Raw genomic sequence first — 18,697 nt, 5'->3', positions numbered from 1 at the left:
GAGAGCAAAGGAAAATCAACAGATATGCTGAAAGTGAGTGAAGAGTAAGGGGACCTCAAATTAACTGAAAAGCTGCACAGAAAGCTTCTCTACTTTGTGCACTTGCCTCAAGTTTTCAATGGCAAAATCTAGGAGTACTTCAAACTTATTTTTATTAATTCTAGAAGAAAGACAATCAAAACGGTGTACTTCTGCTTACAGTATCAAGTAAAGCACAGGAAGCCATTAGAGTAAGAAAAATTGTGTTCAGACGGCTGAGGCAGCCTTAGGGGTAGGAGGAATGGGGAGGCGTGGAAATCAGGCCTGTGGGCAACATTCAAGGAGCATCCAGTCCCTGAGCAGTCCTTCACAGTGGGTATGCCAGCAGATGGAGGCGAAATGGAGCCACAGCTGGGTGGGAAAAGGGCCGGGGTGGGGAGCCGTGCTCAGCAGGGGCTCCTGCATCAAATTGCTCAATGACAGGTGTGCTATGCTGTGTGCATGTTTCCAACACCTGGCAACAGCAGGCTGGCCCAGAGGTGGGAAAAGGCCAAGGAGGCAGCAGAGTGGGAATGGGGCTCTGCAGGAGGCCCTGGTGGTTGCACACCCCTGTAGGGGATGAGGCTGGCCCAGAGGGTCCCTGGGGGTCTGGGGTGAAAAGCGGGGAAAAGAGAAGCAGGGAGGAAATGCCAGATGCTGCCGCTGTGAGAATGCCATTCCATCCCACAGGTGACATAGTGAGAGGAGGGTGGCAACAAAATGGTGATTGCTGCTGATCAGCCTGACATCTGCTCAAGACAAGAGGCCCAGAAAGGACTGCACATCTGCCTCCTAGTGCTGTCCTGAATGGCAGCTCATTACCTGGTGTTCATTACCTGTAGGTCTCTCAGCTTCCCACAGGCATGCCACACTTCAGGTAAGCAAAGCTGCTTACCTCACTATGTTCTTTGGGCCTCTGAAAGGGACTGTCCACTTAGCTACAGCCTGGCAAGGAAGGGAGTCTTACAACACTCTGGATATTTTCGACTTTTATTGACACTCGGGCTGAAACAAAGTATCCCCTCGCTGCTTCTTCATCTTCATCATTCTGTCCTGCAGGTGGCCTGCTCAGGCTGACAGCTTGGAGCGCCTGCAGGCTCCAGTTCTGCTGCAGCCCAGCTTTTCCTCTCACTGCTTAATTCTTATTATGACAATTCTTTCATTTCTACTTCAAAGCTTCCCTAAATTAACAACACTCTATCCTAAGCTAAACAATCCTCTACTATCCAAGCTGTCTACGTTCTATAGTTCTTAAAAGTTGATCCCCATAGTTCCTAATTTTTTTCAATTTTCATCTTTTGCAGAAAGAAAAACAACAGAGCTTTAAATTGAACCTAACAACATATCTAACCTAACCTAACCTAACCTCATCTAATCCAACCTAATGCTAACCTAACCCAACCTAACCTAACAGCTAACCTGAGCAAATATCTACACTATCATGTTTCCTAGCTACGGCACAGCTCCTCTTCAACCTCGGGGGATGGCTGAAGCTCTGCCTAAAGATGACACATCCCCTTTTCCCTCCTCTTGGCTGGCGGGGCATCAGGGCCTCCTCAGGCGCAGGTGTCTCCTCTCCAGTCTTCCTGCACTTGCTTGGCTGAGATGATCAGAGCAGCCAGGCTGGAGGCAGGATCGCCTGAGGTCACGAAGGGATGCTGCCCAGAGGAAAAAGAACAAAGAAAGGAACTCTTACTTTCCAGGATCACTTGAGCCTGCGGGCTCAAGCAGGATTCCCTGGCTACCAGCAAGACACACAAAGAGCACTGAGGGCAGCATGTCCCCCTGCGCCTTCCTGTCCTGGCAGCTTTCTGTGCCACGTGGCCCACACTCCTCCTCCTCCTCATCCCTTCATGCAGGTGTCCTCAGCTGCCAGGGCTTTTTGCCCCTTTGCTTTTTCTTACCTGTAGGAGCTCCTGGGCAGACCAGCGCCTGTCCTCATCTGCCTGCAGGCAGCAGCGGAGGAAGTCGCGCAGGAGAGCCGAGTGGTGCCTGGGGTTCTGCAGTTTTGGGGGCCCGTTCCTTTCTAGCAGTTCAAAAACCTACAGCACATGGATGCAAGAGGACACTCCACCTGCTCCTTTGCTAGCCACACACAGCTCTCTCCACACAGAGCCCTCTTGCTAAGCTGCACCTTACCCGGAGACGGGCTTCCCGCTGGTAAGGAGCTTCCCCTTCCACCATTTCCAGCCCCATGATCCCCAGGGACCAGATGTCCACTTTGGGGCCGTAGGCTTCTCCTCTCACCACCTCCGGTGCCATCCAGCTGGGAGTGCCGACGCTGGAGCTGCGCTTGCTGTGCTCAGGGCTGAGCTGAGCACAGAGGCCAAAGTCACCTGAGGACAAAAACAAAGCCTGTCAAAGCCAGCTACCACTGGCAAAGCAGCCAAAACCATTGCCCTGACCAGGCCATGCTGAATCTAACTGAAAAAGCAGCTGAGCTCTCCTTCCACGTGCCTGGAGCCAGGCAAATAAGGCATCGGCCGCTTCAAAAACACCCTGACGATTCACGCACTGGCCAAGCCGCGCTTCTGCCCCACTGGCCGTCACCAAAATGCAAGCACACGGCATATGCTGGACATGCTGCAGCCCAGCAGGGATACCCACCCAACTTGACGGATCCGTCCGTGCCCACCAGGACGTTGCAACTTTTGATGTCTCTGTGGATGACTTGGCGGGAATGAAGGAAATGCAGTCCTTGCAGGCACTGAGAGAGAAAAAGGAGGGAGGGAAAGTTAACCTGCAGGATCTGATTTCATCCCACCCGCAAGGAAAGAGCTCAAGGGGATTGGCGGCTTTCGCAGGGAATTGTGAGCGAGGGCAAAACATCACGCTGCTGTCACCATGAAGAGCTTGCTGCTTCAACACTCTTGGAAGTTTTTTCTAGATTTCCAAGCAAAGGCGTCTGGGCTCCCAAAAGTTCCACCGGCCTTGGGTAGGAAGCGCGCCACCTTTGGCTGGGAGGCGGCACGGCAAAGAATTTCGGGGAAGCCTAGTGGCAGCAGAAGAGGAAGCTGCTGGTGACAGCAGCACCTTCGAGCTGTTCCACAATGCATCGCCATGCAGGCTGCAATGGTAGCCTTTGAAGCTGAGGACAGCTCTTTGCCCTTAGCTTGAAATTCTGCCACCCGCATGCTGCCTTCCAGTGGCAAGCAATGTAGGACAGACAGACAGGCTCCAGGCAAACATTCCCAGGCAAAGCTGAGAAGAGGAAGAAAGAGAAATTGAGCCAGTGAGCGAGCACCAAGGCCAGAGGACAGACAGGATGGAAGAGTGCAAGAACAGAGCCTGAGGAGTGCGAGGGCACCGGCAGGCAGTACACTTCCCATGCTCTTTCTTCTCCTGTGTGGCATGACAGCAGCAGCAGCAGCAGCAGCAGCAAAAGAAAGGTGAGAGCAAGAAATCTCGGCTCTCCTTAAGCTCCAGCTGACAAGCAGCATCCGGGCAGTCTTGGGCAAGCACAAGCGGGATCCCTCACCTCCCGACAGACAGCGCCTATCTGTCCTTCCTCCAGGTACACTGCCCTCAGCACATCAAACAAGGTGCCGCCGTCCATGAACTCCATGGCCAGCCAGAGCTCCGCATCCACCAGGTAGCTGAAAGAAGAAAACCACGGCATGGAGCAACAGAATGGGCATAGTCTCAGTCACCCCAGGGCCTGAGACAGGTTTTTGCAGCTGCTCTCCAAGCTACGGGTGCCACAAGAGACTGTTGAACACCAGCTCCACCTCCTCCCACGCTCTGGAGACATGCAGAGAAATCATCCCCAGCTCTGTTCTCTGCCAGCGACCAAAGGGCATCGTCTCTTTGCGCTTGCACCAGCTAAAGCTACATTGACACCAGAATATGCCAACCTGTCTAAGTAGGTAACGATATTGGGACTCCTGTTGTCCCTCATGGCCAGGATTTCATTGGCAGCCAGCTCCTCGGACATCTCCTCCTCGAGTGACATGATCTTGATTGCCACCTGCAATGACATTGGCCACCGGTACCTTGAGAAGACGCACCCCGCTCGAGATCACAAGGAGCACGGAGCGAGTGCTGGTGCAATGAGGCAGCACGCTGGGCCAAAGTGCCTTGTCACTAGACAGCAGAGCTTAGCAGAAGCACCAAAAGCCATCCCAAATGCATTCTGCCCCCTGAGCCTAGACTGTATTTCAGAGGAACAGCCCCTGCTGCAGACATGGAGCTGCCACCCAAACCTCCAAGCACAGCTCACAGCAGCGGGCAAAGCGCTCCAGAGCTGCAAAATGGCGTGGGGCTCTTGGCACTTTACCTGTTGTCCGCTGCTGGTGTCAAGGGCTTTATAAACAGCTCCAAACCCTCTAGAAAGACAAAAGCAGCAGAAAGAGACCTTTATCCCTCTGGCAGTGAAAGCAAGCCCAGGCAGCAGATCTCCCCAGGCTGCCTGGACGCCTTCCTTAGAAAAAATGCCTGGCTGCAGCATCTCTTCGGCCAACAGCATGTTAGCCCGTGAGCCCTCTGCCATGCGGGGCAGGCTGTCCAAGGGAACACTAAGGTGCAGCATGAAGACCAAGGGCCGCTGGAAATCTCCAAGGCGCACACCCTGCCAGGTCATTTCAGAACCTAAGGGGAACTCTCTCCTTGTGCGGGTGTGCATGCATGTGTGTGTCAAAAAAGGGAGAACAATTTGAGTCAGAAGACTGTCCTTGACAATCTGACCTTTCTTGGATGGCAAGGTGCTCTTTCAGGCCACAAAGCTGCAGGGCCAGGGCTTCTCCCAGCTCCTGCTCCTCACTGCTGCAAGCAAGACACTGCCAGCATCAACTTGTCTTTGATGAGGCCTTTGCATTGCTCTGACCGAGCAGTCCAGGCAGGCGACACGAGGTCAAGCCGGAGCCTGACCATGATTGGAGCTTGCCTGACTTCACGCTTGATATTGCACCAGCCAAAGACCTGGCCCACACTTTTGTAAAATGAGCTGACGTCACGCTTACCCTCGCCCGAGTTCCTCAAATGCCGTGTATTTGCCCGTTGGCCGGCCCGGACTCACGATGCTCCCTGAAAGACAAAAGCAGTGCAGGGCGCTCACTCGCACACAGAGACGCTGCTGCCCAGAGCGTCCCAAAGGCAGCCCCACTGCCCGCAGCTCTGGGCCCTTTGCGGTCCCGCGGCTTCCAGCTGCTGAGACCAGCAAGTGGGAGGGCCATCTTCTCCACCTTTCATCAGGTGGCCTTTCCAAGAAGGCCTTGATTTCTTTCAAGAGCAGCATCTCACGCGATAAGCCAAAATGATGAGCCCTTAAGAAGGGGGCCCTAAGAGGTAAGCAAGGGCCTTTGCTGCCTCCGCAGTCACACCCACCATCACTGGCAGGTCCACTGCCAGGGGCACAAAGTGTCTGGGCCGGAGGAGGAGTAAGAACCAGAGCCAGAAAACACCTGGGGCCAGACAGCTCCCTGGGCAATAGTCACTTGCTACGTGCCAGCCTTCTGCTCAAGCAGAAACAATCTCTGCTTTTGTCTTTGGCCCAGAAGGCAGCCCAGGCAGGGCCAAGCCAGGCCCAGCCGCCCTCACAGGCAGCAGGGACTCCCTGAGCGCTGCCGCGCTTCCTCAGAGCAGTACAACACCTTCTGCAGAGAGGCCTAAGTGCCTCTGAGACTGAGGGCCAGCATCTGGCGCAGCCTACACCCAGACACTCGCACAAGACCCTGCTCTGGCAGACAAGAAATGCACCAGACGGACGTACTCAGTGTCTTCAGGCCCTGCTCCTCCCTCATCTCGGGCTGCTGGGCTGCGCTGCTGCAGGAAGTGCCGGCAGCGGGGCTTGAGCTGGCTGCTGCAGGCCATGCTGGTCCGGCGGCACCAGGTTGAATGGCAGAGCCTGTCTTGCGCTGGGACAAGAAAGGATTGCCCGTCAGAAGGGTGGCTGGCACTCATGCCCCCCCCTAAGCGCACAGCAAAAGCAAGGCCTTGGGAAGGTGCTGCCAGCCACGGCCAGGCCTCTCCAGCTGGAGCAGTTCCCATGTCCCCTTCTCAAAGGCACCTTCGGGAGAAGCCCAAAGGCTACTTGGATCCAGCCCCTCCCGACCACCTCCACGCTCCACGTGTTCAGCTTTTCTGCAAGACACTGGCAACAAGGTATCGATGGGGCTGCCAAATCCACAAAGAGATCAGAGCAGGGCCCCAGAGCCTCGCTGCTTTCCTCCTCCTGTCTTTTCCTGGGCCGGAATGAAATCAGCCCGGAGTTGGCAGGCAACAGTCTGCTCAGAAGCCCGCAGCGTGTCCCTTCTCTGATCTGTTTCACGGATTTCCCTTCTCTATGGCAGCCTTTAGAGAGCGGCCCTTGGGAGCCGCCTTCCAGCCCTGCCCAGACCCACCCGCCCTTTTACAATGCAGGGCTGCCGAGGATTCTCCTCTCCAAACTCTGCTCTGACCGGCTGGAAGTGAAGCACAGCCTGAAGCTAATTAGTCCACGGAGACAGCAGGTCCCTTCCAGGGGCCAGTGTCTGCCAGGTACCCTGCAAGGCTGTCAACTGCGTATTTGGGCCGCGCTGTCCGCTGACCACAGGCAGCCTGCACTGACAACGGGCACAAGGGGCTGACTCCTGCACTGAGAGTCACTCAATGCTGCCTCCTGTCTGATCCCAAGAGACACTCTGGCGCCCTCTCAGCATCCCAGCTTCAATGTCAAACTTCAGAACCCATTGGCCAGGGCTCCCCAGCTTGCCTGAAGCCGCACTACGTCACAGCAGGCACACGGCTGCCAGCATCTTCAGCCACGAGCAACAAGGGCTGCTCCAAAACGGGTAGCCTGGCCGTGCGCCAAAGGCAGTGCCAAGCTCAGCTGTCACTTACTGGCTCTGCAAGTTCAGGCTGTGAAGGGACAGCGGCTGAAGGCTTCATCTTCCTTTGCTCCTCTTCATCCTCTTCCTCAATGACAGAGGCAGCCAGAGGAGCTGCTGACCCTGCTGTTGTGCCCTGCAGGCAGACAGAAGTGAGAGAGATGGGCAAAAGCCAGTGCCTTAGGAGCTGCTTTCTATTGAGCTGGGAAAGCACCCAGAAGAAGGGCAAATCATAGACTTTGATACAAGTGGGCCTCTGAGTCACGCAAAGCCGAGGAAGCTGGCTGAACGAGCTGCTACTCCATCTTGCTGTGCATTTGAGCTTCCCTGCTGCCTAGAAGCAGCAAGATGCCTTGGAGCTGTCCCTTTTGCCTTTCATCTCTTGAAAGGCTTTTCACTGGAAAATCAGCAAACAGCCAGTGCTCCCTTTGCTACTGCTGATGCCACCGGGCAGCTGGCCTTTCCTTCAGCCTCCCACGCCGGCACTCCACACTCGGCTGCAACAGGCCAAGCTGGCAGAATTGCTGCACAATTCTCACACGCCAGCAACGTCTCAGCTTCCTTTGCCACTCACCAAAGGACAGGCTTGTCTCCATCCGCGTGTCAGGTGACCTGCAGCCAGCAAGGCAAAAGGAAGCAGAGGCCCTTAGAAAAGTGCCTGTGCTGGCCACTCCCACAGCACAAGGCAGTCCCAACACAGAGCATTTCCCTTTCCCAACATGCCTCCAGGAGCAACAGCTCTTTCCCACAGCAAGCAAGAGAACAAGAAGGACGCTAGAGGAGCCTCTGGCTACATTTGGGCCTCTTTTGCCAAGAGAGAAATAGGAAGACGGTGCTGGAAATGCCCGCTGCTCTTCAAAACTTTGAGCTTCTCTTGTGCCTAACAGCTCAAGCTACATTTCCCGCTTCCCTTTCCTGCATTTTCCATATACATTCTTTTAAATTGCACGCCCTAATTCCCATCCCTTGGCTGAAGATGATAGCCCAGCAAAGCTTCCACAAAGGGTCCCTTCCCTGTGGCAGCTCCCTGCTGAAGCAGCCCAGGAACAGCTGCTGGGCTCAGCAGCAAACCCTCCCTGCACTGGAGTTTGTGCTGCATGGCCAAGGCAATCGCAGTCTTGGCACAGCATCAAAGGCTCAAGTCATGCAGCCAAGGCCTCTAAGGGGTAGAATATGGAGCAAAAGGTGCTTTCCTTCACTCCTGGAGAGAACCACTGAGTTGGTAGAAATACTTCTGAGGATCTGCCCTCAGAGTCTGCAATTTGCAGCTTGTCTTGCTTGAAGCAGCAAGCTGAGGAAATGACAGACTCCGCTGCCGCGCACTCTCCCGGGGAGGGAAGGCAACCGCTGCAGGTTGCATGGCAAATAGTCTGCACGCGCTACCCAGTACAGATGCCCCCTTTGTAGCTGATGCTGCTGGCAGGACATTGACCAAAGCGGTGGCACCTTCACGGCCATTCTGTTCCCAAAGAAACTGGGCCACTGCTGCGGCATAAAGAGCAGAGCCAAGCAAAAGTCGGGCAATGCCAGCCCCAGGAGAAACCTTTACTTACGAGTCAGCTGGGTCAGGTAGTAGCCAGAATAGACAACAGAAAAGATGGTGCAAACGGCGGCACAGACTTGCCCAATCATTTTGGCAGTGCTGTGCGCGTTTGCACGCTGAGTGCCAGCCAAGGGAAAGCCAAGACTCCTCTCGGGGTGCAGGCCGTCTGCTGAGAGCTCCTTGAGCACAAGGATCCTCCTGCAGGGAGCCAGCGGAAGAGCTGCTCTGGACGACCAGGCCTGGCGCGCACCGGGACAACGCTGTGCTGACAGCACTGTGACGTGGCACCTCTGGCTTGACCTCACAATGGCAGCTGCTCTGTGGCTTTCTTGTGCCCAGCAAGACAACCTTGTGTACAGCTGATGCAAAAGAAAAGCCTGGGAAATTCTCCTCACTCACAAAGGCAGTGCTCAAGGCATGCCAGGGGAACTCAGAAAATGCGCCAATCCAAGCGGCATCCAAGCAATGCAAGCAAACATGACTCTTGGTCCCAAAAGCTTTGACTGAAAGCAAGTCTGCTTCTTCTAGGTGGCATCCTAGCTGGTTTGGAAAAGCCTAACTTCTTCAGTGACATTTAGATGGCAAACGAAGCAAAGATAATAAATTTCCAGGACTATTGTAGGCTGCAGTTGCTCCTTGAGCACGCGGGTGCATGCTGACCTATGGAGGGGCTTGACAGCTGGCCTGCAAGCAAAGCCGAGTTCATGGAAGAAATAGCAGTTGATGGTTTTTGAGTGTATCCATAGCAAGGAAGAAGACAAGGCCGTCAGCATGGAAACCCATTAGAAGAGATTCAGGAAAAGTTGCGTATGCTAGACTAGGTGCTGAAGTAGATGTGCATACGTGCCTTATAAATTTCTGTAAAACTTTTGCCAGTTGTATTGACGTTAATTGCTTTGCACCAATGGATAGAAGAAGTTATTGTGATGTAGTTAGTGACTTGAGATCACGCTTTGTTAAGAGTGTATAAGCTGGAGAACATGCAGAATAAAACAAACAAACCTTTTTCTTCTTGGACCCTTGATCACGTGTGTATGCCACGTCCGGCCTAACGGTGACGCTTGCCCCATCTCTGGGTCAAGAAACAAGTCTTGTCTGACTGGTAACTTTTCAACAAGCTGAGAAAGAAATTAGTAGCTGGACATGCAGATTTCTGAAGAGAGGAAAGAAAAGTGTTGACAAGAATAAACCTAAGTTTTAAATGCCTGAAGCACTCAAAAATAACATGTTTTGGGATAGTGTACCATATGTTAGACAGAGTTAAAACAAACCACAACTCATTAGTATCTGGACTTCATTGCCCACTCTGCTTAGAGATGTTGCTTGAAGGCACTTGGTGTCAAGGATCCAGTTCCTGTAGATCACTGTCGACGTAGATCAAAATCCTCCCAACAAATCAGTGTCAAAACCAGCAAGAGTGAGACTTTTGTCCTTGGCAGTAGCTTCCAGGTGCTCCTGGAAGTCACCAGGCCTTGACACAAAGATGTGTATTCAACGGAGGGAGAGAAGCATCATGCTTAGCTCTAAATGTGACCTTTGCTAGCAGATCCTACTAGCAGGCAATAAATTACATTTGTTCTGCACTTAGCCAGAGCCAAGATTGGAATCAAAGTCTAGATCACAGGAGAAGATCACACGAGCCTCAGCTTTTCCAGAAGAGGAAAAATACAAAGGATAGTAAATTTGCGTTGGGTTTACAGGCTATTTTTGCAGATCGATAGACAAGGGATGAAGCTTAAAAGATGAGAGCAAAGGAAAATCAACAGATATGCTGAAAGTGAGTGAAGAGTAAGGGGACCTCAAATTAACTGAAAAGCTGCACAGAAAGCTTCTCTACTTTGTGCACTTGCCTCAAGTTTTCAATGGCAAAATCTAGGAGTACTTCAAACTTATTTTTATTAATTCTAGAAGAAAGACAATCAAAACGGTGTACTTCTGCTTACAGTATCAAGTAAAGCACAGGAAGCCATTAGAGTAAGAAAAATTGTGTTCAGACGGCTGAGGCAGCCTTAGGGGTAGGAGGAATGGGGAGGCGTGGAAATCAGGCCTGTGGGCAACATTCAAGGAGCATCCAGTCCCTGAGCAGTCCTTCACAGTGGGTATGCCAGCAGATGGAGGCGAAATGGAGCCACAGCTGGGTGGGAAAAGGGCCGGGGTGGGGAGCCGTGCTCAGCAGGGGCTCCTGCATCAAATTGCTCAATGACAGGTGTGCTATGCTGTGTGCATGTTTCCAACACCTGGCAACAGCAGGCTGGCCCAGAGGTGGGAAAAGGCCAAGGAGGCAGCAGAGTGGGAATGGGGCTCTGCAGGAGGCCCTGGTGGTTGCACACCCCTGTAGGGGATGAGGCTGGCCCAGAGGGTCCCTGGGGGTCTGGGGTGAAAAGCGGGGAAAAGAGAAGCAGGGAGGAAATGCCAGATGCTGCCGCTGTGAGAATGCCATTCCATCCCACAGGTGACATAGTGAGAGGAGGGTGGCAACAAAATGGTGATTGCTGCTGATCAGCCTGACATCTGATCAAGACAAGAGGCCCAGAAAGGACTGCACATCTGCCTCCTAGTGCTGTCCTGAATGGCAGCTCATTACCTGGTGTTCATTACCTGTAGGTCTCTCAGCTTCCCACAGGCATGCCACACTTCAGGTAAGCAAAGCTGCTTACCTCACTATGTTCTTTGGGCCTCTGAAAGGGACTGTCCACTTAGCTACAGCCTGGCAAGGAAGGGAGTCTTACAACACTCTGGATATTTTCGACTTTTATTGACACTCGGGCTGAAACAAAGTATCCCCTCGCTGCTTCTTCATCTTCATCATTCTGTCCTGCAGGTGGCCTGCTCAGGCTGACAGCTTGGAGCGCCTGCAGGCTCCAGTTCTGCTGCAGCCCAGCTTTTCCTCTCACTGCTTAATTCTTATTATGACAATTCTTTCATTTCTACTTCAAAGCTTCCCTAAATTAACAACACTCTATCCTAAGCTAAACAATCCTCTACTATCCAAGCTGTCTACATTCTATAGTTCTTAAAAGTTGATCCCCATAGTTCCTAATTTTTTTCAATTTTCATCTTTTGCAGAAAGAAAAACAACAGAGCTTTAAATTGAACCTAACAACATATCTAACCTAACCTAACCTAACCTCATCTAATCCAACCTAATGCTAACCTAACCTAACAGCTAACCTAACAGCTAACCTAACAGCTAACCTAACAGCTAAACTGAGCAAATATCTACACTATCATGTTTCCTAGCTACGGCACAGCTCCTCTTCAACCTCGGGGGATGGCTGAAGCTCTGCCTAAAGATGACACATCCCCTTTTCCCTCCTCTTGGCTGGCGGGGCATCAGGGCCTCCTCAGGCGCAGGTGTCTCCTCTCCAGTCTTCCTGCACTTGCTTGGCTGAGATGATCAGAGCAGCCAGGCTGGAGGCAGGATCGCCTGAGGTCACGAAGGGATGCTGCCCAGAGGAAAAAGAACAAAGAAAGGAACTCTTACTTTCCAGGATCACTTGAGCCTGCGGGCTCAAGCAGGATTCCCTGGCTACCAGCAAGACACACAAAGAGCACTGAGGGCAGCATGTCCCCCTGCGCCTTCCTGTCCTGGCAGCTTTCTGTGCCACGTGGCCCACACTCCTCCTCCTCCTCATCCCTTCATGCAGGTGTCCTCAGCTGCCAGGGCTTTTTGCCCCTTTGCTTTTTCTTACCTGTAGGAGCTCCTGGGCAGACCAGCGCCTGTCCTCATCTGCCTGCAGGCAGCAGCGGAGGAAGTCGCGCAGGAGAGCCGAGTGGTGCCTGGGGTTCTGCAGTTTTGGGGGCCCGTTCCTTTCTAGCAGTTCAAAAACCTACAGCACATGGATGCAAGAGGACACTCCACCTGCTCCTTTGCTAGCCACACACAGCTCTCTCCACACAGAGCCCTCTTGCTAAGCTGCACCTTACCCGGAGACGGGCTTCCCGCTGGTAAGGAGCTTCCCCTTCCACCATTTCCAGCCCCATGATCCCCAGGGACCAGATGTCCACTTTGGGGCCGTAGGCTTCTCCTCTCACCACCTCCGGTGCCATCCAGCTGGGAGTGCCGACGCTGGAGCTGCGCTTGCTGTGCTCAGGGCTGAGCTGAGCACAGAGGCCAAAGTCACCTGAGGACAAAAACAAAGCCTGTCAAAGCCAGCTACCACTGGCAAAGCAGCCAAAACCATTGCCCTGACCAGGCCATGCTGAATCTAACTGATAAAGCAGCTGAGCTCTCCTTCCACGTGCCTGGAGCCAGGCAAATAAGGCATCGGCCGCTTCAAAAACACCCTGACGATTCACGCACTGGCCAAGCCGCGCTTCTGCCCCACTGGCCGTCACCAAAATGCAAGCACACGGCATATGCTGGACATGCTGCAGCCCAGCAGGGATACCCACCCAACTTGACGGATCCGTCCGTGCCCACCAGGACGTTGCAACTTTTGATGTCTCTGTGGATGACTTGGCGGGAATGAAGGAAATGCAGTCCTTGCAGGCACTGAGAGAGAAAAAGGAGGGAGGGAAAGTTAACCTGCAGGATCTGATTTCATCCCACCCGCAAGGAAAGAGCTCAAGGGGATTGGCGGCTTTCGCAGGGAATTGTGAGCGAGGGCAAAACATCACGCTGCTGTCACCATGAAGAGCTTGCTGCTTCAACACTCTTGGAAGTTTTTTCTAGATTTCCAAGCAAAGGCATCTGGGCTCCCAAAACTTCCACCGGCCTTGGGTAGGAAGCGCGCCACCTTTGGCTGGGAGGCGGCACGGCAAAGAATTTTGGGGAAGCCTAGTGGCAGCAGAAGAGGAAGCTGCTGGTGACAGCAGCACCTTCGAGCTGTTCCACAATGCATCGCCATGCAGGCTGCAATGGTAGCCTTTGAAGCTGAGGACAGCTCTTTGCCCTTAGCTTGAAATTCTGCCACCCGCATGCTGCCTTCCAGTGGCAAGCAATGTAGGACAGACAGACAGGCTCCAGGCAAACATTCCCAGGCAAAGCTGAGAAGAGGAAGAAAGAGAAATTGAGCCAGTGAGCGAGCACCAAGGCCAGAGGACAGACAGGATGGAAGAGTGCAAGAACAGAGCCTGAGGAGTGCGAGGGCACCGGCAGGCAGTACACTTCCCATGCTCTTTCTTCTCCTGTGTGGCGTGACAGCAGCAGCAGCAGCAGCAGCAGCAAAAGAAAGGTGAGAGCAAGAAATCTCGGCTCTCCTTAAGCTCCAGCTGACAAGCAGCATCCGGGCAGTCTTGGGCAAGCACAAGCGGGATCCCTCACCTCCCGACAGACAGCGCCTATCTGTCCTTCCTCCAGGTACACTGCCCTCAGCACATCAAACAAGGTGCCGCCGTCCATGAACTCCATGGCCAGCCAGAGCTCCGCATCCACCAGGTAGCTGAAAGAAGAAAACCACGGCATGGAGCAACAGAATGGGCATAGCCTCAGTCACCCCAGGGCCTGAGACAGGTTTTTGCAGCTGCTCTCCAAGCTACGGGTGCCACAAGAGACTGTTGAACACCAGCTCCACCTCCTCCCACGCTCTGGAGACATGCAGAGAAATCATCCCCAGCTCTGTTCTCTGCCAGCGACCAAAGGGCATCGTCTCTTTGCGCTTGCACCAGCTAAAGCTACATTGACACCAGAATATGCCAACCTGTCTAAGTAGGTAACGATATTGGGACTCCTGTTGTCCCTCATGGCCAGGATTTCATTGGCAGCCAGCTCCTCGGACATCTCCTCCTCGAGTGACATGATCTTGATTGCCACCTGCAATGACATTGGCCACCGGTACCTTGAGAAGACGCACCCCGCTCGAGATCACAAGGAGCACGGAGCGAGTGCTGGTGCAATGAGGCAGCACGCTGGGCCAAAGTGCCTTGTCACTAGACAGCAGAGCTTAGCAGAAGCACCAAAAGCCATCCCAAATGCATTCTGCCCCCTGAGCCTAGACTGTATTTCAGAGGAACAGCCCCTGCTGCAGACATGGAGCTGCCACCCAAACCTCCAAGCACAGCTCACAGCAGCGGGCAAAGCGCTCCAGAGCTGCAAAATGGCGTGGGGCTCTTGGCACTTTACCTGTTGTCCGCTGCTGGTGTCAAGGGCTTTATAAACAGCTCCAAACCCTCTAGAAAGACAAAAGCAGCAGAAAGAGACCTTTATCCCTCTGGCAGTGAAAGCAAGCCCAGGCAGCAGATCTCCCCAGGCTGCCTGGACGCCTTCCTTAGAAAAAATGCCTGGCTGCAGCATCTCTTCGGCCAACAGCATGTTAGCCCGTGAGCCCTCTGCCATGCGGGGCAGGCTGTCCAAGGGAACACTAAGGTGCAGCATGAAGACCAAGGGCCGCTGGAAATCTCCAAGGCACACACCCTGCCAGGTCATTTCAGAACCTAAGGGGAACTCTCTCCTTGTGCGGGTGTGCATGCATGTGTGTGTCAAAAAAGGGAGAACAATTTGAGTCAGAAGACTGTCCTTGACAATCTGACCTTTCTTGGATGGCAAGGTGCTCTTTCAGGCCACAAAGCTGCAGGGCCAGGGCTTCTCCCAGCTCCTGCTCCTCACTGCTGCAAGCGAGACACTGCCAGCATCAACTTGTCTTTGATGAGGCCTTTGCATTGCTCTGACCGAGCAGTCCAGGCAGGCGACACGAGGTCAAGCCGGAGCCTGACCATGATTGGAGCTTGCCTGACTTCACGCTTGATATTGCACCAGCCAAAGACCTGGCCCACACTTTTGTAAAATGAGCTGACGTCACGCTTACCCTCGCCCGAGTTCCTCAAATGCCGTGTATTTGCCCGTTGGCCGGCCCGGACTCACGATGCTCCCTGAAAGACAAAAGCAGTGCAGGGCGCTCACTCGCACACAGAGACGCCGCTGCCCAGAGCGTCCCAAAGGCAGCCCCACTGCCCGCAGCTCTGGGCCCTTTGCGGTCCCGCGGCTTCCAGCTGCTGAGACCAGCAAGTGGGAGGGCCATCTTCTCCACCTTTCATCAGGTGGCCTTTCCAAGAAGGCCTTGATTTCTTTCAAGAGCAGCATCTCACGCGATAAGCCAAAATGATGAGCCCTTAAGAAGGGGGCCCTAAGAGGTAAGCAAGGGCCTTTGCTGCCTCCGCAGTCACACCCACCATCACTGGCAGGTCCACTGCCAGGGGCACAAAGTGTCTGGGCCGGAGGAGGAGTAAGAACCAGAGCCAGAAAACACCTGGGGCCAGACAGCTCCCTGGGCAATAGTCACTTGCTACGTGCCAGCCTTCTGCTCAAGCAGAAACAATCTCTGCTTTTGTCTTTGGCCCAGAAGGCAGCCCAGGCAGGGCCAAGCCAGGCCCAGCCGCCCTCACAGGCAGCAGGGACTCCCTGAGCGCTGCCGCGCTTCCTCAGAGCAGTACAACACCTTCTGCAGAGAGGCCTAAGTGCCTCTGAGACTGAGGGCCAGCATCTGGCGCAGCCTACACCCAGACACTCGCACAAGACCCTGCTCTGGCAGACAAGAAATGCACCAGACGGACGTACTCAGTGTCTTCAGGCCCTGCTCCTCCCTCATCTCGGGCTGCTGGGCTGCGCTGCTGCAGGAAGTGCCGGCAGCGGGGCTTGAGCTGGCTGCTGCAGGCCATGCTGGTCCGGCGGCACCAGGTTGAATGGCAGAGCCTGTCTTGCGCTGGGACAAGAAAGGATTGCCCGTCAGAAGGGTGGCTGGCACTCATGCCCCCCCCTAAGCGCACAGCAAAAGCAAGGCCTTGGGAAGGTGCTGCCAGCCACGGCCAGGCCTCTCCAGCTGGAGCAGTTCCCATGTCCCCTTCTCAAAGGCACCTTCGGGAGAAGCCCAAAGGCTACTTGGATCCAGCCCCTCCCGACCACCTCCACGCTCCACGTGTTCAGCTTTTCTGCAAGACACTGGCAACAAGGTATCGATGGGGCTGCCAAATCCACAAAGAGATCAGAGCAGGGCCCCAGAGCCTCGCTGCTTTCCTCCTCCTGTCTTTTCCTGGGCCGGAATGAAATCAGCCCGGAGTTGGCAGGCAACAGTCTGCTCAGAAGCCCGCAGCGTGTCCCTTCTCTGATCTGTTTCACGGATTTCCCTTCTCTATGGCAGCCTTTAGAGAGCGGCCCTTGGGAGCCGCCTTCCAGCCCTGCCCAGACCCACCCGCCCTTTTACAATGCAGGGCTGCCGAGGATTCTCCTCTCCAAACTCTGCTCTGACCGGCTGGAAGTGAAGCACAGCCTGAAGCTAATTAGTCCACGGAGACAGCAGGTCCCTTCCAGGGGCCAGTGTCTGCCAGGTACCCTGCAAGGCTGTCAACTGCGTATTTGGGCCGCGCTGTCCGCTGACCACAGGCAGCCTGCACTGACAACGGGCACAAGGGGCTGACTCCTGCACTGAGAGTCACTCAATGCTGCCTCCTGTCTGATCCCAAGAGACACTCTGGCGCCCTCTCAGCATCCCAGCTTCAATGTCAAACTTCAGAACCCATTGGCCAGGGCTCCCCAGCTTGCCTGAAGCCGCACTACGTCACAGCAGGCACACGGCTGCCAGCATCTTCAGCCACGAGCAACAAGGGCTGCTCCAAAACGGGTAGCCTGGCCGTGCGCCAAAGGCAGTGCCAAGCTCAGCTGTCACTTACTGGCTCTGCAAGTTCAGGCTGTGAAGGGACAGCGGCTGAAGGCTTCATCTTCCTTTGCTCCTCTTCATCCTCTTCCTCAATGACAGAGGCAGCCAGAGGAGCTGCTGACCCTGCTGTTGTGCCCTGCAGGCAGACAGAAGTGAGAGAGATGGGCAAAAGCCAGTGCCTTAGGAGCTGCTTTCTATTGAGCTGGGAAAGCACCCAGAAGAAGGGCAAATCATAGACTTTGATACAAGTGGGCCTCTGAGTCACGCAAAGCCGAGGAAGCTGGCTGAACGAGCTGCTACTCCATCTTGCTGTGCATTTGAGCTTCCCTGCTGCCTAGAAGCAGCAAGATGCCTTGGAGCTGTCCCTTTTGCCTTTCATCTCTTGAAAGGCTTTTCACTGGAAAATCAGCAAACAGCCAGTGCTCCCTTTGCTACTGCTGATGCCACCGGGCAGCTGGCCTTTCCTTCAGCCTCCCACGCCGGCACTCCACACTCGGCTGCAACAGGCCAAGCTGGCAGAATTGCTGCACAATTCTCACACGCCAGCAACGTCTCAGCTTCCTTTGCCACTCACCAAAGGACAGGCTTGTCTCCATCCGCGTGTCAGGTGACCTGCAGCCAGCAAGGCAAAAGGAAGCAGAGGCCCTTAGAAAAGTGCCTGTGCTGGCCACTCCCACAGCACAAGGCAGTCCCAACACAGAGCATTTCCCTTTCCCAACATGCCTCCAGGAGCAACAGCTCTTTCCCACAGCAAGCAAGAGAACAAGAAGGACGCTAGAGGAGCCTCTGGCTACATTTGGGCCTCTTTTGCCAAGAGAGAAATAGGAAGACGGTGCTGGAAATGCCCGCTGCTCTTCAAAACTTTGAGCTTCTCTTGTGCCTAACAGCTCAAGCTACATTTCCCGCTTCCCTTTCCTGCATTTTCCATATACATTCTTTTAAATTGCACGCCCTAATTCCCATCCCTTGGCTGAAGATGATAGCCCAGCAAAGCTTCCACAAAGGGTCCCTTCCCTGTGGCAGCTCCCTGCTGAAGCAGCCCAGGAACAGCTGCTGGGCTCAGCAGCAAACCCTCCCTGCACTGGAGTTTGTGCTGCATGGCCAAGGCAATCGCAGTCTTGGCACAGCATCAAAGGCTCAAGTCATGCAGCCAAGGCCTCTAAGGGGTAGAATATGGAGCAAAAGGTGCTTTCCTTCACTCCTGGAGAGAACCACTGAGTTGGTAGAAATACTTCTGAGGATCTGCCCTCAGAGTCTGCAATTTGCAGCTTGTCTTGCTTGAAGCAGCAAGCTGAGGAAATGACAGACTCCGCTGCCGCGCACTCTCCCGGGGAGGGAAGGCAACCGCTGCAGGTTGCATGGCAAATAGTCTGCACGCGCTACCCAGTACAGATGCCCCCTTTGTAGCTGATGCTGCTGGCAGGACATTGACCAAAGCGGTGGCACCTTCACGGCCATTCTGTTCCCAAAGAAACTGGGCCACTGCTGCGGCATAAAGAGCAGAGCCAAGCAAAAGTCGGGCAATGCCAGCCCCAGGAGAAACCTTTACTTACGAGTCAGCTGGGTCAGGTAGTAGCCAGAATAGACAACAGAAAAGATGGTGCAAACGGCGGCACAGACTTGCCCAATCATTTTGGCAGTGCTGTGCGCGTTTGCACGCTGAGTGCCAGCCAAGGGAAAGCCAAGACTCCTCTCGGGGTGCAGGCCGTCTGCTGAGAGCTCCTTGAGCACAAGGATCCTCC

At 54.2% G+C, this 18,697-nt stretch overlaps 2 protein-coding genes across 2 annotated transcripts; both read right to left on the bottom strand.

The window, feature by feature from the left end:
- Window positions 1-1,574: 1,574 nt before the first annotated feature.
- Window positions 1,575-8,453, bottom strand: LOC132086701 (serine/threonine-protein kinase PAK 3-like). Its single transcript, XM_059492565.1, has 13 exons — window positions 8,375-8,453; window positions 7,396-7,433; window positions 6,831-6,957; window positions 6,760-6,771; window positions 5,726-5,860; window positions 4,977-5,040; window positions 4,295-4,343; window positions 3,873-3,985; window positions 3,497-3,614; window positions 2,626-2,725; window positions 2,158-2,354; window positions 1,923-2,060; window positions 1,575-1,676 (listed from the first exon to the last, which is right to left on the bottom strand). The coding sequence occupies exons 1-13, from the start codon at window positions 8,451-8,453 to the stop codon at window positions 1,575-1,577; spliced, it is 1,272 nt and encodes a 423-aa protein (XP_059348548.1).
- A 3,255-nt stretch (window positions 8,454-11,708) lies between these two features.
- LOC132086715 (serine/threonine-protein kinase PAK 3-like) lies at window positions 11,709-18,587 on the bottom strand. Its single transcript, XM_059492584.1, has 13 exons — window positions 18,509-18,587; window positions 17,530-17,567; window positions 16,965-17,091; window positions 16,894-16,905; window positions 15,860-15,994; window positions 15,111-15,174; window positions 14,429-14,477; window positions 14,007-14,119; window positions 13,631-13,748; window positions 12,760-12,859; window positions 12,292-12,488; window positions 12,057-12,194; window positions 11,709-11,810 (listed from the first exon to the last, which is right to left on the bottom strand). The coding sequence occupies exons 1-13, from the start codon at window positions 18,585-18,587 to the stop codon at window positions 11,709-11,711; spliced, it is 1,272 nt and encodes a 423-aa protein (XP_059348567.1).
- Between the last annotated feature and the right edge of the window lie 110 nt (window positions 18,588-18,697).

The sequence above is a fragment of the Ammospiza nelsoni genome, chromosome Z (genome assembly GCF_027579445.1).
Source record: "Ammospiza nelsoni isolate bAmmNel1 chromosome Z, bAmmNel1.pri, whole genome shotgun sequence".
NCBI classification, from domain to species: Eukaryota; Metazoa; Chordata; class Aves; order Passeriformes; family Passerellidae; genus Ammospiza; species Ammospiza nelsoni.
Note: the sequence above shows the minus strand (reverse complement) of the source record. Positions and strands in the feature narration are given on the sequence as shown.

What these genes read in the sequence shown, in the direction of transcription:
- LOC132086701 (XM_059492565.1), bottom strand. Translation starts at nt 8,453, where the DNA reads ATGATTGGGCAAGTCTGTGCCGCCGTTTGCACCATCTTTTCTGTTGTC. An exon ending in TTTGAGGAACTCGGGCGAGG is followed by an intron (nt 4,344 to 4,976) that starts GTAAGCGTGACG and finishes TTGTCTTTCTAG; the next exon opens with AGGGTTTGGAGCTGTTTATA. An exon ending in CTGCCCAGGAGCTCCTACAG is followed by an intron (nt 1,677 to 1,922) that starts GTAAGAAAAAGC and finishes TCCTCTGGGCAG; the next exon opens with CATCCCTTCGTGACCTCAGG.
- LOC132086715 (XM_059492584.1), bottom strand. Translation starts at nt 18,587, where the DNA reads ATGATTGGGCAAGTCTGTGCCGCCGTTTGCACCATCTTTTCTGTTGTC. An exon ending in GGAGACAAGCCTGTCCTTTG is followed by an intron (nt 17,092 to 17,529) that starts GTGAGTGGCAAA and finishes GTCTGCCTGCAG; the next exon opens with GGCACAACAGCAGGGTCAGC. An exon ending in AGCGGGAAGCCCGTCTCCGG is followed by an intron (nt 12,195 to 12,291) that starts GTAAGGTGCAGC and finishes CATGTGCTGTAG; the next exon opens with GTTTTTGAACTGCTAGAAAG.